Source organism: Rhagoletis pomonella, unplaced genomic scaffold (assembly GCF_013731165.1).
Source record: "Rhagoletis pomonella isolate Grant_MI unplaced genomic scaffold, Rhpom_1.0 Rhpom_scaffold_00015, whole genome shotgun sequence".
NCBI lineage: Eukaryota > Metazoa > Arthropoda > Insecta > Diptera > Tephritidae > Rhagoletis > Rhagoletis pomonella.
This window is the reverse complement of record NW_023458569.1, coordinates 3,884,301-3,902,739: the sequence shown is the minus strand read 5'-3', so window position 1 is coordinate 3,902,739 and position 18,439 is coordinate 3,884,301. Positions and strand designations below refer to the sequence as shown.

Genomic DNA, 18,439 nt, shown 5'->3' with positions numbered 1-18,439 from the left:
TAGCAGTTTTTTTTATTCGTAGCAAGCATTCAGAATCGTAGATTTTGTACGATGGATTCAGTAACTGGCTCAATGGTATTTCGTACGGTATTAAGAGAGCGAGTGGGGGAGAGTGCAGCTTTCAATCATAAACTGAAATGAACTCAAGTAACCATTGAATGTATATAAGTATAAGGACTGTGCCGAATAAAATTGCCCGCTACATAAATGATTATATGTTTTGAACCAGATGTCAGATTTTCAAAAACCAAAACATATTATTTTAAAAGCTTTTATTTACTTTCACCAGTGTGTAATCAAGTCTTGCAATAAATTTTTAACCAACTTCCCGATAAGCTAGAGAACTGAAACTTCAAACGTAGCTCAGAACCCGATGGCAATGCAATACAAATAAAGATGAACCAGTACGCTAGGTGGCGCAGGTGCCGAGATATTTGAAAACCGCGTATTTATGGTCCGATATGGTTCACGATTGAGAGAATACAAAGGTTGCGCCGATCTCGGACCGCTATTCCTCTCTTAACGAGTTTGACAGAATCGTTGTTTGCATGACGTCACACTTGTGCAACTTGTTTACGTTTTCCTCGCAACATTTTTTTCTTCTTCTTCCATTCTTGCTCACGTTTTGGCATTTCTCGCTCGGAATTGCACCAGTCAGTGACGTCACACAAAAGTTATTCTCAAAAATCCTCTCTGATCGGCGCAATCTTGTATTCTCTCATTCTTGGATATGGTTCATATTTGCATTACATGGAAGAAAATATGTAGCTCCACAAAAAATTTTGCCGTTATGTGGCGCGAGGTCGAAATATTTCAAAACCCTTTATCTATGGTTCGATTAAGTTTATGTTTAGAATACATATTGCTTGTTTGAAAAGGAATAACTCTACAAAAAACTTTGCTGATAGGTGGCGCAGGAGTCGGTATTTGGAAACCCCGTACTTATGGTCCGATTCGATTCAAATTGGAACAAAAACAGTTTTTTCGCTTTTATTAATTTCTTAAAAAAAATTTAGTTCAATGACTTGTTTAGAATTATTAACAAATTCATATCAAATGGTAAGAAACAAGAACTTTTATTTCAACCGACTTCACAAAAGGAGAAGGTTATCAATATATATAATAAAAAACTTTAGTTTCTCTGGAACCCCGCTCATTTGCTTAGGGTAGTCTCTGACACCCTCACAGCTGCTGGAGACCACTTTCTTTAAAAATCTTGAAGGTCCTTACCACTTGTTTCTTTACCTCCATTTATCTAGTGGAAACTATAGTGGATAAATCATGTAAGCGCAGGAATGGAAGCTATCTTTTTTGTAAGCATTTCTTCGTCTATAAATCACTGTTGATCGTCCCGGACGACGCGAATGAGCCGCTTTTCGTGCCACAAATTCAGACGGCCTGCAAACAAAGATTTGCAGGGAAATTTCGTGACTTTTTTGCTCTAAAATTTTCAGCACTATTTCGGCTGTATGAAATTCTTCTCCTGGAAGGTGCCCAAAATCCACTAATACGTATTTCTCGTCGACCATTGTGAAGCGTAGGAATTTCCCGACAAAAAATTTTTATCAGCAATTTAACTCGTTCTTTTGTAGTATCGTTCATGACAGAATTTTTATCTGGAACTCTTCCACCTTGTATGTCTTCAGTCCTACTTCTTTCTTAGTTCTATACAAAAAAAGATTCTGCGAAGTTGACCTTACTTGCCAACTTCTATTCAGCAATGTTGGGATCTTTATGTAGTGTGGTAAAAATTGTATTTGCCTAATCGCAATCATGTAACCCTTTCTGTTTAGCAGAACCTTTCTTTCGAGCAATATGTCGGTTGGATTTGAACCGTTTTTGCAACCCGGAAACCTATTTTGCGATAACAACACGGAAATCTATTTTGTGGCAAACTTTAATCATATTTTCTCGCATTTACAATTTCCTTGCCATTTTCATTATTCTCTGGCATGTAATGCAGAACTAATATGGTACAAAAAAATTTAATTTGAAAATTTTATTATTACAATATGGGGAAACTGTATGACGGACAATTTTATTCGGAGTGCAAATAGCACTTTTTTGCACAGGAATGAAGTACATACGTAATGCTCATTGTGAATTTAAAGCATTTGTTGATGTTAAAATGAAAGCGTACAATTGTAGAAAAATGTGTATACGTATTCTCCTCGAAAGTCAAAATAAAATTAGGGGAAGACGCAATTGTGTTTGCTGAGAGATGGTTAATCAAAAATACCAATATGATTTCGATGATGCTGTGTTTGCCCAAGTAATAAAGCATTCTCACTCTCTTCAGGATTATCGCTGACTCCGGCATATACACTCATATCTGCTTCACCTTCACATTCCACATCATCGCAATCTTCCTCCTGCTGCGGAAATGAAAATGTCACATTAATCGGCCGTGCCAATTTATTCTTATACTGATGTTCAAAAAGTATTGGATTGTAAAGTGTGTTCTTCCACTGCCGGCTCAGCACAATGACGCCCTAAAATGAGTAAGTTTCTTCATATTAATTGTCATAAGTAGTTTTGTGTCGAGCAGAAACAAACCTGACGCAACGTATTCAAATGTGGCACGTCACTTTTCTGGAAGATTTGCTCGACTTTTTGTACACCTTCGTCTAGCACTAGTTTTTGCATTATAAAGCAGAGTTGACAACTCGGATCCTCTTGTAAAGTTTTCGAAAGCAGCGTGTAGTTGTTGACATAGCGACTCTGTGATTCAACCGAAGGAAATTATAAATGCTTCACCACTTGTATTTTCGAACTATTCAAACCTTTTTGATTTTGGGACTGCGCTTAATTTTTTCGTTATCCAACGCATCTGCCATTAGACAGGCGGCTATGGCGGTTTGGCGCGTATGCAAGGCCCGCATTAGTGATACAATTTTAATAGCTAAGCGGTTGCTGGGGTTCATCCAGGCAGTGATGGCGGGAGAAGCTGTGCTCAGAAGATTCCAATCTAGTCTGGAAAGTAGCGACATAATAAAAAATAATAATGAACTAGCGTACCCGGTAAACTTCGTCTCGCCCAAAACTAATTTTTTTGTTGCAACATTTGGTTCGGTTTTCTACCCAATTTAGCCGGTCGGCCCAAAAAGTTCTAGCAACACTGCTCACAGTACTGAGTTGAGTATACTCTGTATACTCACTCGGCTAGGCCAAACGAGTGAACGAGGAAGGCGCGCTCGGAGTGTACTATACAACAAATGCCATTTTGTGCATAAAAATGTGTGAATCTATGTCAACAGATTATGTATGAATATATCACGACGTAGAGCAAAGGAGCTTTTTGGAAAACACAATCGTCCACACTGAACATTTTGAGTTAACTTTGACGGTTGTTTGATTACCAATAAAAATTCGAAAAAAAAATATTCAAAATCAAGTGTGTTTCAATTTGTTTTGTGCGAATGTCTGCTTCATGATATTAATGCATACGGATTACTTAGAGACTTTAAAATATTTAGTTCGTATGCACTATTTATCTCTGCGTACGAAGATACCTGATGGGAAATAACTAATTACCGGCTTGGCCTCTATTTTGGTGGGGAGACATGCATACAATATTGATATTTTTTGATAGTTTTAAATTTAATATTTTTGAGAATATAAATTTTTTGAACGCTGGCGTGTCAAATGAAAGCTTTTGGGTCTTTCTGATTGGCCGGAGCAGAAAGCTTTCTGATACAACTCAAACGAGTTAAATGATTTAACTGGTTCAATTTTCAATTTAACTTGTTTATGAACATGTTTTGTTCATTTAAGGGTGGTATGTAGCTCTCAAGAAATCGGTCAAGAAAAATTTGCCATTATTTCGTGTGTGTGTCCAAGGAATTTTGACATTTTTGATACTTCACAGCCTGTTGCCTCACTCTTTCCTCAAGAACAATGGAAAATTTCTTAGCCATTTCTTGTACGTCATTTTGTATGGAATTTTAGCTTTTCTTGAGAACTGCATACAGGCCTTTAACTGGTTCAAGCCAATTTAACATTTTTAGCTCGTCAGTTTGAACGTAGTATTATTTATAGCCATTATTAGTATTATTATTAGTAGCCATGATAAAAAAATAAGAAGGTAGAACCGCTGAGAGGAATTTTTCATATTCTTGACGTTTGCAAGCATTTTAATTTTAAAATTTTAGACACAAGCTCACACACACATTCTCATTTTCAATCTCAAACAACAACAGCTTTGAAAAATTCCTTTTTTTTACTCTCAATTTTATATGATTTTAAAATGTTGGCCGACGAATTGAGAGAACGGTTTTACCAAGGCATATTCAACAAGGTAGAAGTGAAAACAGAGAAATTAACCCTTTGTTATGCATTTACCATATTTGATAGAACTCAACATCTTTGAAATGAAAGTTTTTGTAAATATGAAAATATTTAAAATCTCATTAGAATCAGCTTCATTTTATTTATTGAATTTTGGGTTTAATGTAAATATGGGAATGCATACTTACACAAAATTACACACTAAATGAAACACACTCATTTATAAAACCGTTTTGACAATTTTCTTGCTTTTACTATCCCAATGTTTTTGAGCATTTATTTTTTTATTGAAATACTTATTAAATTTTTGCTATTCGAAATTTCCTTTCCATTAAATTTATTAAAAATTACTTTCAGTTTCTTTATGTCAACAAGGAATACTGGTTTAGGTTTTATCAGACCACCATTTGAAGTTTGGCCTATCCATGTATGTATATGAAAGGGAGATTTTCTTTTCATATTCGGTATGATAAATCCTGCACCTGGGACCAAACGCGTCCACTTAGAAATACTCGGCTGCGATGGGCAACAAATAAAGTCTCGACCACACGTGAAGAGTCTCCTAATGAAACATCGCAGCAATTTGCCCACCGTTGCCGCTTCACTTGACAATCCGAATGTTTAAAATAACGCACAAGTTTTTTGTCCAGGCTCTTGACAAACACAACGCACCGCTCGCAATTCCTTTTCTTTTTATATGTATTTGAAATCAGTCGCACAGCTCACAATTGAAAATTTATATAAAAAAAAATTTTTGAATAGTATAGGGTTAAGAGTTGACATTTCAGTCGCAGTTCAAAAGAGAGAAATGTCGAAATCCCTTCTACCTTGTTATGCCTTGGGTTTTACCTTACTATGTTTTTATCATGGTATTAGCTTTAAGTTTATTGGGAGCTTTGACAATTTTTCCCTGAAATCATTTGACGCTGAGAGCTTGCTGGTGTATTTGTTTTTAACCGGCTTCACAAAAAGAAGAAGGTTATCAATTCGTCGGAATATTTTTATTAGTTTTTTTATGTATGTTATCGCATAACTTTGGACCACGTTAACCGATTACTATAATTCTTTTTTTTTTTTTAAAGACAAGTGTTACCTCACAGGTGGTACCATTCAAATTTGGTTTAAATCTGATCATTGGATCATGAAAAGATTAACGATAATCTTAAATTCTTATATGGGAATTGAAGTCGGTTTTGTTTTTTGCTTAAAAATTACTTGTTTATGCAAGCATTTGTTGAAAATGCAGTCTCACATAGAAATGTAAAAGTAAAAGTCACTCGCATTTTTAGTGCGATCTTGCCAACAGAAGTGTTTTCTTCATCTAGATTCTAGAACTCTCTTGGCCCCCCTTCGTAGCATTTAATATTCAAAGTGCTGTCTTCACTGATATCCAGAAGGTTTTCAAAAGCTTAATTTGTCATCTCAGTAGGTTTACTTTTCGGGTCGCATGAAAACGGGTTTGTTATCCAGCTGTAGACATCCTCAGAGTCAATGTTGGAAAAATATTCGACAAAGCTTTTTTCTAAACCTTCCAAGTTAACGCTGGTAATGCGCGTTAACGCTAAGAAAACAACTTTTACAGGCAATTTCACAAAAGCAATTTAAGTGAAAAATGGTTTTAAATTTTGGAATTTTATATGGAAATTGACAGAAAATAAAAAATAATTTCCCATTTAAATTGCTGGTGGAACCGAAGTTACATACGTTTCACTGATCTAAGCTTGCTATACAGTTGAATGCGAGCGCTAGCGTGAACGTTCGCAAAGGCAAAATGCGCTGGCCCAATGCAGGCTTGCTTTGCTTGCTTAGCTTTGAAAACTGTCAAAAGTTATTTGGAATAGACTAAAACGTATGAAGGGTGGTCAAATGGCAGCTTTGCTTCACTTGCTTTAAGCGCCTCAAAGTTTCAAATAGGCAAATGTTTTATTTGAAAGCGTTTCGTGGGCTTTTGACAAAAAGATATGTTCCCGTTATAAATCAATTCAAACAAACTGCTGCAGACTTTTATGTACAAAAATTGTCTTACGTAATTTAAAAAAATATATGTATAATATTAGTAATTCAAAGTTTAATAAAAAGTAATCTATGCTTCCATATTTATATTTAACATGTCGCTGGCTTAAAGTGAAAAGTTGCTAAGTCCCATTTTACAAATTTTACAGGAACTTTGAATACAACATTTTGCGTGTTTAAAGCAAAGCAAAACTCCATAAAAATCAGAAGGATTCGATCTCTGTTAAAAAATTTCGTATTATTTTGGCCTTATTGCATATTCAGGGCCTCTTTTGGACTTATAAAATTTATCTTTCATTGAATATAAACGAGAAAAAACAAAACAAGTACCTTAGTCCTTAATTTCTCTTACATTCTATGTCAAAATTTGAGGCTTCATAAAATGCAGACTTATCAACTTTTCACACAAAGCTAGCGATATTTATGATGTCAAGCTACTGGTAAGTCGTCTCTTGAAAAATCGATTTTTTTTTGAGTTTTTTGTTTCTAATAAATGTACATATATGTAGTAATATATGTATGTATAATTGTTATCATTCCTTTGAAATGCAAAAATTAATTCACATTCATTTAAAAATAAATCTGAAGGGATGGTTTTGTATTTCTTTTTTTTTAATTTTCTGGAATTTGATGGCAAAATTATTCTTAGTGTAAGGAAACAGACCTTGACTTTTTGGCCCCTATTATGAGTTGCATTCGATATTCGCGTTAGTTTCATTGTCACTTTTCGGGCGCCATATTAACTACCTGACAATTAAGCAGATTGTGACATTTCGTGCTAAAATACGTAGTCCCAAAAATATTTTTTTTGTCAAAAATAAATAAATCACAAAATGAACAGAAAATTTGTCTTTGTTGCGAGCAGCTAGGAAAATTAAAATTTATACATGTGCACCTCTTTATATTTGCAACAAAAGCAACCTTCCGTGAAATTAAAAAAACGCAAAAACTATTTAGTATTAAATATACATTTGTATTCATTATAAAGCCAATCATGGTAAAAGGATTTGGACACAATAAAGTAGATGTGCTTCGCAAACGTTAATTTGGAGTAAAATTAACGCCCAAGTAAGTCTTTAATTTACTTCGTACCTTGTAAGAAGAAGGATCGGATTGGTTCTTCATGTTGATAAACGATTTAGCATGTAATTTACTTTTCGTATATCCAGTTACTCCTAATCGAACTTCATCGCAGAGCAATGGAGGGCCCTGGTGCTACAGGTCCCCGAGCAGTTTCCTTTGTGTAGGTTTGTGTAGGGAATATATGCTACCGGTGAGCTCTTAGAATTTCAATGCGAGGAGCGCCAACCTGCTGTCAGATATGGTTCAGTGGCACAAACCTCAGACTCACAGCGTGTCAAAATCGGCCATCTAAGTTAAATGCTAAAATTCCTGCCCTGCACCATGGCCCACAGTTTTACATAGATTACAGTTTTTGAAATGTTTGAAGGAACTAAGACAATTTTGGTCAAAATGAATGGACATTTACTCCTTATTGCTCCAAATTATCTATTTACAATTTGCTAATCAATACCAAAATAAAATTAGAAAAAAATCCAAAAGTGTTCTTTTTTAGGATAACCTTTTTTAGAATAAGATACTTGAACAGAAAAATAAAGGAGTGTAAATATTTAAATATCTGCAAAAGTGTAAATAAAATTATAACCTAAATTAATGCTTTGTTTCATGTTTTGTTCGTTTAGAATAAAATGACTTTGGAAAACAAAGCATTATTATTTATTACCCTCTAAAGCTTTTTTATAAATAAAATTGTCAAAACTGAATTTTACTTTATTATCTCATCTCTGTAGGATATTTAAATGGTTAATAAAATCTTTTAAATTTGTTCATCGGACAATTTAACTTGACATTTTTATATGTACATTATTCCCTTCTAATAAATCCCAAATATTTAATAAAAAATCTCCATGCCCAAAAAATTACAATGTGGCAAAGCTATACTTAATGTTTTCATCTGGAGAAATGTCAAAAATCTGCTTTATAATCAAAAAATAGTAGTAATGAAACTACCTTCTTTTTTGTATCATGTTCGAAACACTGCACTTAAACTCTCACCCTTTCTGCTCCTGGCCAGTTTTTTGAGCCCTCATCCTCTGACGAATCGTTCAACCAGAACTCCGTTCTGCTAATTAAAATTTTTTTGACCACGCTTTTATAAACTCACTTCCTTTTTTATTTCATTTTAATTTGCACAAATTTACATATGTACATATGTATAAGCACACTATTTAGTTTGCTCGATCTGTAAACAAAGCTTCTCAGCGGTGAAAAATATACTATTGTGAACAACCTAAACAAGCGAATTCATCGAATAAGCGCTATAATACCAAATGAAAATTCGTTCGATAAGCACTTTCGACCACAGTGGAAGATCGAATGCTACTCATAATAGGGGCCTTTAACTACACAGCTGGTTGCTCTGACATTTACTTCAAAAACTCGTTTGGCCAAATGACGGCTTGGTACGCTGTCAAAGCTACCAGCTATGTAGTTAAAAAATTAAGGTATGTTCCCTTACACTAAGAATAATTTTCCCACAAAATTCCAGAAAACTAAAAAAATACAATCTTTTCAGATTTATTTTTAAATTGATGCGAATTTGAATGCAGGTACATTTATTAAAAATAAAAAAAACTCCAATTTTTCAAGAGACGACTGACCAGTAGTTTGACATAATAAATATCGCTAGCTAGCAAGAGAAATTAAGGATTAATGTACTTGTTTTATTTTCTCTCATTTATATTCAATGAAAGGCAAATTGTCTAAGTCCAGAAGAGGCACCGAAAATCCGATAAGGCCAAAATAATACGAAATTTTTTAACAGAGATCGAATCCTTTTGATTCATATGGAGTTTTGCTTTGCTTTAAACACGCAAAATGTTGTATTCAAAGTTCCTGTAAAATTTGTAAAAGTGGACTTAGCAACTTTTCAGCCAGCGATATGTTAAATGTAAATATGGAAACATATAATCATTTTTATTAAACTTTAAATAAGTTATATTATATATACTTTTTTTAATTACGTAAGAAAATTTTTGTACATACAAGTCTGCAGCAGTTTGTTTGAATTGATTTAGAACGGGAATATACCTTTTTGTCAAAAGCCTACGAAACGCTTTCAAATAAAACATTTGCCTATTTGAAACTTTGAGGCGCTTAAAGCAAGTGAAGAAAAGCTGCCATTTGGCCAGCCTTCATATATTTTAGTATATTCCAAATAACTTCTGACAGTTATCAAAGCGAGGCAAGCAAAGCAAGCCTGCATTGGGCCAATACCTTTAAGGCTGATTCACATACAACTTTCTTCGCTTTGCTTGATAGTTCTTTGCTTCGACATATAAGATCGATGTAGGCATATGCATGAGTATGCTCACATAAGAAACGTTTGAAGCAGAGCAAAGCAAAACCAAGCAAAATCTTGGGCAACTCTCAACTTTTGCCCGCTTTGGCAATCAGCTGTCTACATTTATCTTTTCTTGTGCGCTTGCATTTGCATTTAATGACAAAAATAGGGTAAATAGGAATTTTTATTGCAATTATTAATGCATATTATATATTGCTATCAATTTGACAGATAAAAAATTTTGAGGAAAAGGAGAACACAAAAGCTGTCAAAGCGTTTATTGTAGCATAACTTCTGCTTTTCGCGCTTTGTTGTCAAAGTTTGAACTGTCAAGCAAAGCGAGGAAAGTTGTATGTGAATGGCCCTTAAAGAATTCCATTTGTATTCTTGTGGACGCTCACATACATCTGTCAAAATTTGTCGTTCACATGCGAATGCTTTGCGTACGCACACAGTTGAGTGTGCGCTTGAAAAAAAGGCATATTATGCATTTGAAATCAGTTTTTATTCTATAATTCTGAAAGATTTTTTATTTCCCTATCTTTTCATGCATCAACTATTGCAAAAAGTTAAGTAATAACGAAGATATCGGTCAAAATAACGAGCTCACGCTCACGTTCTAATTGAACTGTATAGCAGGCTTTACTTTCTTTATTTATGGGCTTTTCATGCAAATTGCTAAACATTCTAGAATATACATGTCACCAATAAAAAAAACTCGACGTGCTACAAAACACCAAAGATGTATTTCAATTTTGCAAGCCTCTGTTATCTTCGCATCGTCATCCAATACGGGTTTTAAATCTAGTGGCGGCATCTTCCTGGTCGCCAGGGAATACACCGACGGATCATACAGTGACTTCTCGTGGCATTTTCTGCCTCTTGCTTCATCATAGACATCAATCATTTCGTTTTTCCAACCACTGCAAATATCCGCACACTTGCTGCGTTTTTCTGTACAAATTTGTCGATAGCTTTAAAAATTTTCGTGGTGTAAGTCTCAAGTACTTCGCTCATCAAAAGTTCTTCTTCGATTCGAATTGCGAATGGGTACCTCACTAACACAAGAACATTATGTCCCACTAAGTCGGTACTTTCGTCAAGTTGCAAACTAAAAAATTCACAAGTTTTCAAACTTTTTATAAGTTCGTTCTCGACTGCCACTAAAATCGTGTTGATTCGCTCTTTCACAGTGTGATTGTGAAGTTCCAAATAATAAGTAACATATACACGTGCGCGAACCTGCTGCGCTTGTTACCAGAACGGCCCAGCCAGTAAAAAATTCGAAAATTAATCCGAAAACGGGAATAAAAGTGGATGAAACGCGGATTAGGTCTACAAAAATACCGAAAATGGTTGTGAAAAGGGTGCGTTTTCGGCTATTTTTCTGAAAATTTTCTGATCCAATTTTTCGTTGACAAAACGTACTGGTGAGCTACGCTTAAGAGCGAAATACACCACACAAGCGGCTTGACAAACCAAGCCAGATATCCCTTTGCTGCAAGCCATTTTTGTTGTGTATGGGGTTTGACGAGCCGCTGAAGGTAATTTAAATAAAAATCAAAATTTTTTGATTTTCTGGCCACCATGTTGAAGTTTGATCAAACCGCTTGCGTTGTGTATGGAAAGTTTAAAGAATTTGCCCGCACCACTAGTATACTGTAGCCACTAGCGGCACCCCAGGCATACGCTCGCGGCACCCACTTTGGGAAAGCCTGTTGTAGAGGACAAAGGTGGCGCCCATCTCGGTACCACTATTCTGCTCTCACTGAATTTGACGAATTATGACGTCACACTTGTGCAACTTGTTTGCGTTTTTCTTGAAAAATTGATTCTTCTTCCTTCATTCCTGCTCGCGTTTTGGCATTTCTATCTCGCAAATACACCAGTGTGACGTCACACAAAAATTACTCTCAAAAATCCTCTCTGATAGGAGCAATCTTGTATGGAGGGAGAAGACGGCCAACATCGCAGAATTAAAAACGTACCATACCAGCGCGGCTACACAAGCGCGAGGAGGCTAATAAAAAAAGACCAAAAAAGAAAAAAAACAATAATTGAATTATTTATTAACGTTGAATTAACACGTCACTCCAACCAGTCATTCAACCGCGAACCACCAAAGAGTGAACACGAGGATTTCGGAGCTTTTTAGAAAATTATAATACAACATGAAAAAAAACTATGGACCGCAGCGAGAGATGGAAGAGCAGCGTAAAGCGGGTACGCGAACTCGTGGAGGAGGAGAAGGAAAAACGTCCTCGTCCCCAAGTCCTAGGGCCGCAGCCCACCGCCGGTGTACGAAACGTCGCGACTGCACGCGCCGACCCCGCAGCGAGGCACGCGGAACTGACGAGCACTGCCGCCGCACGCCGCGCCGCAGTCGACGCGAAACGCGCTGCCACGGTACTCGCCGTCACCACATACGCGACTAACGCGCAAGCAAGACATCTAGCATCCGCCACAACAGCGTCATCACCAAGCGTGCCCTCACAGTGTCTACGCCAGTGATTCCCAAAGTGGTCCAGGTGGACCCCACGTTGGCGTAAAAAAAATATGAGGGTCCATGAGTTGTAAGTGGGTAAAGGAACCAAAATAATGGTTTCTTGATAGCTTCTTTATTTAACTTTAATTTTTTTAGTGGTGTATTGTGCTCTTGTCGCACCGCTGCACTAACGGTCACTTTGTGTTTTCATAGGTGGGAAAGCCTTAAAGGCCACCTGCAGACTAAAAAGAACCGGATGTTGGTAAAACACTAAGAGGGCGCGACGGAAGTTGCTGGCGGCAGAGATTTAAGCACTTGTGTAGTTTCAATGCTTACCTTTGTTGAAGAGATTCTATAATGTTAATTCAATCACTGTGACCGGACTCACACATTGTCGAGTCTTCACTGATTGCTCCAAAATGACTCTGGGTCATGACCTCGGCTCTTTTTCGAAGTTAATGGTATCACCATTCTTCACTTTTCTGTTGGGGAATATGTATTGGTCTTCCAGGCTGAGGTAATTGCAATCCTCAAAGCCATGGACTACGTAGTGAAACATAGATGGAGGGGAAAGAGTTTACGTGTCTGCAGAGACAACCAAGCCGCACTTAAGGCTTTGGCCAGCCCTCTTACTACTTCCAAACTAGTCCGACGATGCAAGTCTCGACTAAATTATGGTGGTAAGCATAACGAGCTTGCTTTACTCTGGGTGCCAGGGATCAGGAGTACCTGGTACTGAGACATCTGACCATTTTACCAGAATTGGCTTAGACCACTTTCGACTATCGAAGCAACCATTAGAAACGGGGAATACTTCGCTCAGCAATGACTGGGAGGCATCGAGTGGATTTAGGTGGGCAAAACTCATGTTGCCTTCAATCTCTATCTCAAGGTCTATCTAGTTTTTTGCTCTCACTGAGCAGACAACATGTTAGACTGCTGACTGGTCACTTCACGTGGCACAAACACCTGACTGTGATAAGCGTAAATGACAAATCCATTTGCCCATCCTGCCTTGAAGAGGATGAGACAGTGGAACACTTTTTGTGCTTCTTGCTTGCTTGATTATTTGTCATCGATTTTTTAGACTCGTTCTTTTCTCTATTGTCAGTTTCTGAATTAAAAGTTTGGCTAAAAGGCGTAGACGTTTTGGTATTTTAAGTTTTGTGTTTTAAAAATGTGGGTCATAAATATTTTTCGGTCTACTTTAACATTTGGAGCGACAAAAATAAAAATGATGCCATCAACACAATTAAACTATTTTACAAATACTCCACGTACAAAGTCATGAGTGAGTCGAACATTTCATGAGTTTATGGATATGAAGATAATGTAAATAACGCTAGGGCTCGAAGTGCTCTTTAAAAATATAACTCCTCAGAGCGAGAGAGTATTTTGATGGATTTACGAGCTCTATTTTTTAAAACATGCAAGTGTGTTATCACATTATCTTAATAAATAGAAATAGAAAATAATAGAAAGAAAATATTTTAGTTTTATTTTGGCCACCCCGAATTTAGTTTTGGAATTCAACCGCTATGCAAATTTACATAGTTAGATCTAATCTTCACATTTCATTTTTTTACGAGCTTTGGGAATATTTAGAAATGTATCAGCAGGGGGTCCACCGAAAAGAGTAATTTTTTGAAAGGGGTCTACGGGAAAAAAGGTTTGGGAACCTCTGATCTACGGCTACCACGCCAGTAACCGCTGCACGCGCCATCGTCAGCACCACGCGCACCCTAACGGCGCCTACGGCTACCACACCGGCAGCCGCCGCACACACGTCAGCCCGACGAGCCATTAACGCTCACCAAATCCCCAGATGCACCGCCGCCTGGGCAGAAGCCGCCGCAAGGGCGTATCCGATCGGGCGCACCTCATCAACACCCGACTGTATTCTCGGCAGGATAACCACAGGTATGGGCGATGCACTCTCCGTCGCAGCGAAGGAAGCAGTCCCTACAGAGTGGCGTTCAACGAGCAGCAGCTCAACCAGCTCGAGCGACAGCTCGACCAACTCAAGCGATGGGTCCACCAGCGAGCTAAGGGATGTTTGCAACGCCACCGCTGACGTCACGACATAACACGTTCTAACATGCAGCGAATGCGTTATCGATACAACCAGTATCAGGCAGCGACCCGAACGGAATTTCCCACAAGAAAACACAGATAAACACGAAACAATAGACAAGTAAACAAAGGACAAATACTAGTAAACAAGCTGAGCAACAGATAAATACTAGTAAACAACTAGCAATAGAATTTTCCACTGCGATAACCACCGCCGCATTTAAATAGTATAAATAGAACTAAGAATTCAAAATGTAAAGAAGTCTTAAGAATATGTAAATAAAGAATGCACACTCACCGTGCAGAGAAAACATATATTTTTTTGAACTCATATCGTGTAAACGATATTAACTGGGGGCTCAACCGGGATGACAATACGTTTTGTCATCTAAAACCAAAATCCTTGAAATACAGGAAACCATAAATTCCACGGTCTTGAAGAAAGAGAAAAAAACAGTTTCTGAAAAAGTGAAATAACACAACCATTCTTGAAAAACGGAACAATAAAAAATTTCGAAGAAGTCCATGATTCACCGCGGAATGAAAGCATTCCTATCCGATAATTCTACCAAACGACTACGAAGTGTTAACAAACCCCATTTCTCCCCTTTAAGATTTCAAAGAAGAGAAGACACAACAAATATGGCCGAAGCAGCACAACTAAGAGCACAAATTGATGCCTTAACACAAGTAAATTCCCTACAACAGGAGCATAGTACTGTAAAAGAAAACCAAACCGCCTTCCACAATATCACCACCATTACAGAACACGAGGAGATCCCTATTGCAATAACAAACGCCAACGAAATCGATTTGGAGCTATTCAAAGTTTTACCCAAGTTTGATGGGGACAAAAACGCGTATCGTTCATGGAGATCACAAGTCTGGAAGTTTATGGATGACATCAAAGCGTTCACAGGACATCCTAGATATTACAGTGCAGTGGGGATCATCCGTACAACAGTGATAGGAACAGGAGCCGACATACTTAGCAATCACAACACGAAATTAAACTTTATTCGACTATAAATCGATTGGATTATACGTTTGCGGACCAAAGACTCTTGTATGTGTTATAAGACGAGATGAAAAAAATTTATCAAGGAAGAAAGAATTTATCCGAATACCATAGCGAAATTAATAAAGCACTTAACCTTGCGCTTTCAAAAATTGAAATGTCGCATGAACAAAACGGTGAAGCCATGAAAACATATGCAAACCAAGAAGCTGTTCGTACATTCATTATGGGACTGAATAGCAGATACACAAGTGGAACGTTGTACAGCCAAAACCCAAGAGACTTAGAGCATGCGTATGCTATTGCCAGCACAGTTCACCACGATAACCATAATCAACAATTTGAAACGCAACCAAGATATGCCCAACAATCAAGAAGCCACCCGCAACCAGGGTATGTCCAACAAACAAGACAGGCCCTGAACGGCATTCACAGGGACTCAGTCTCGAGTTATGTAGACTCTAGACCTGTGAATGCCGTTCTAGGCATACACCCCCGGACATTGACGAGACAGAGCTTCATCTGCCTCGGGAGACACGCACTACACTTGCTCAACTTCGCTCCGGCTACTGCAGCAGGTTAAACTCCTACTTGAGTAGGCTGAATGAGGATGTGCCAAACGAATGTCCGGCATGCGGAGAGACCCCACATGACTCGAACCATCTCTTCGCATGCCCGGAAAACCCGACAACCCTAACGGCCCTGCCCCTGTGGACAGATCCCACAGAAGCTGCACGCTTCCTAGGGTTGCCGTTAGTGGAACTTGACGACAACGACTGAGATACCAACCGATCTGGGCGGGGTTGTTGTAGCCGCTACAACAACAACAACAACAACAACAAACAAGAAGCCACCCAGGAGAAGAACGCTTCCCTCAACGAAATGAACGCCCAACATATAATCCAGGGATACATGTGCAACGCAACAAATTTATTCCACACAACGACCGTTTAAATAAACCGATACCTATGGAAGTGGACAACTCTAGGCAGTTTATGCGGCATAGTCAACATCAACAGGGATATCAGAATCCTTTCAAAAGGGAAAGAAACCCTTCCTCACACAACTTCAATCAATACAAGCAGCAAAGGATCAACCAACCTCATCAAACTGAAGCCGAATCTACCACATCTCATTTCGAAGAACAGTACGAAACCGGAAGTACTTTTTTAGGCGAGTGAACGGGTTGCCCTGTATTCAAATAAAGTGCGGTCTTACAGGCACACCCGTTACTATCTTAATCGACACAGGATCTACAAACAATTATATAAGTATCAACTGTAATATTGGTAAGTCAGTACCTATTAAACCTATAAAAACAAAAACTATTTACGGATATTCATTATTGAAATCTAAAAAAATTATACCTTTGTTTAGTCATCATATGCCTTTTTTGAAATTGATGAGCTACAAGAATTTGATATGATACTAACGGGTGATTTTTTAAGAGCTTGATACCTTTTTTTTTAAAAAAAACGCATAAAATTTGCAAAATCTCATCGGTTCTTTATTTGAAACGTTAGATTGGTCCATGACATTTACTTTTTGAAGATAATTTCATTTAAATGTTGACCGCGGCTGCGTCTTAGGTGGTCCATTCGGAAAGTCCAATTTTGGGCAACTTTTTCGAGCATTTCGGCCGGAATAGCCCGAATTTCTTCGGAAATGTTGTCTTCCAAAGCTGGAATAGTTGCTGGCTTATTTCTGTAGACTTTAGACTTGACGTAGCCCCACAAAAAATAGTCTAAAGGCGTCAAATCGCATGATCTTGGTGGCCAACTTACCGGTCCATTTCTTGAGATGAATTGTTCTCCGAAGTTTTCCCTCAAAATGGCCATAGAATCGCATGTAGCGCCATCTTGTTGAAACCACATGTCAACCAAGTTCAGTTCTTCCATTTTTGGCAACAAAAAGTTTGTTAGCATCGAACGATAGCGATCGCCATTCACCGTAACGTTGCGTCCAACAGCATCTTTGAAAAAATACGGTCCAATGATTCCACCAGCGTACAAACCACACCAAACAGTGCATTTTTCGGGATGCATGGGCAGTTCTTGAACGGCTTCTGGTTGCTCTTCACTCCAAATGCGGCAATTTTGCTTATTTACGAAGCCATTCAACCAGAAATGAGCCTCATCGCTGAACAAAATTTGTCGATAAAAAAGCGGATTTTCTGCCAACTTTTCTAGGGCCCATTCACTGAAAATTCGACGTTGTGGCAGATCGTTCGGCTTCAGTTCTTGCACGAGCTGTATTTTATACGGTTTTACACCAAGATCTTTGCGTAAAATCTTCCATGTGGTCGAATAACACAAACCCAATTGCTGCGAACGGCGACGAATCGACATTTCACGGTCTTCAGCAACACTCTCAGAAACAGACGCAATATTCTCTTCTGTACGCACTGTACGCATTCGTGTGGTTGGTTTAATGTCCAATAAAGTAAACTGAGTGCGAAACTTGGTCACAATCGCATTAATTGTTTGCTCACTTGGTCGATTATGTAGACCATAAATCGGACGTAAAGCGCGAAACACATTTCGAACCGAACACTGATTTTGGTAATAAAATTCAATGATTTGCAAGCGTTGCTCGTTAGTAAGTCTATTCATGATGAAATGTCAAAGCATACTGAGCATCTTTCTCTTTGACACCATGTCTGAAATCCCACGTGATCTGTCAAATACTAATGCATGAAAATCCTAACCTCAAAAAAATCACCCGTTAGGTGAACAAGGACTTAAGAGTTATAAAAGCAGAAATAAACCTATTCGACTACAGTTTAAAGTACCAAAAGAAAATTGTGAAAGCAGAAGATGAACAAAAAATAAATTACACAATAAATAACAAAGAATATGAGGATGATATTAGGGAAATGATGAGGAAGAATTACGAAATTAGTGAAGTCCTACCTTTTACCACAACTATCCAAGCAACTATTAGTACTAATAATGAAGATCCTATTTGGACTAAACAGTATCCTTATCCCATGTCAGATAACGATTTTGTGAATACAGAAATCCAGAAACTTCTCGATAATCATATAATTCAACAAAGTAAAAGTGGACTGCCATGGGGTATAGTCGTTGCGGGAGTGCAATGGGGTATAGTCGTTGCGCTGGGTATGCCGTTACAGTTGCATGGCTATACTCAATCCCGACTCTTGCGTCCTCGTTCGCGCACTCTGGGCAACGTGAGC

At 37.8% G+C, this 18,439-nt stretch overlaps 1 protein-coding gene across 7 annotated transcripts in view; it reads right to left on the bottom strand.

The window, feature by feature from the left end:
- Positions 1-18,439, bottom strand: part of LOC118749382 (transmembrane protein KIAA1109 homolog) — a 556,935-nt gene that overhangs the window by 173,516 nt on the left and 364,980 nt on the right. For 5 of the 7 annotated variants that reach the window (XM_036484182.1, XM_036484183.1, XM_036484184.1 and 2 more), the window contains 3 exons: positions 2,784-2,973; positions 2,557-2,721; positions 2,240-2,492 (listed from right to left, as the gene is read on the bottom strand). In XM_036484182.1, the coding sequence (XP_036340075.1) occupies positions 2,240-2,492; positions 2,557-2,721; positions 2,784-2,973 (608 nt within the window). The remainder of the gene's footprint in view (positions 1-2,239; positions 2,493-2,556; positions 2,722-2,783; positions 2,974-18,439) is intronic. The other 2 variants (XM_036484185.1, XM_036484188.1) reach the window with 1 other exon arrangement.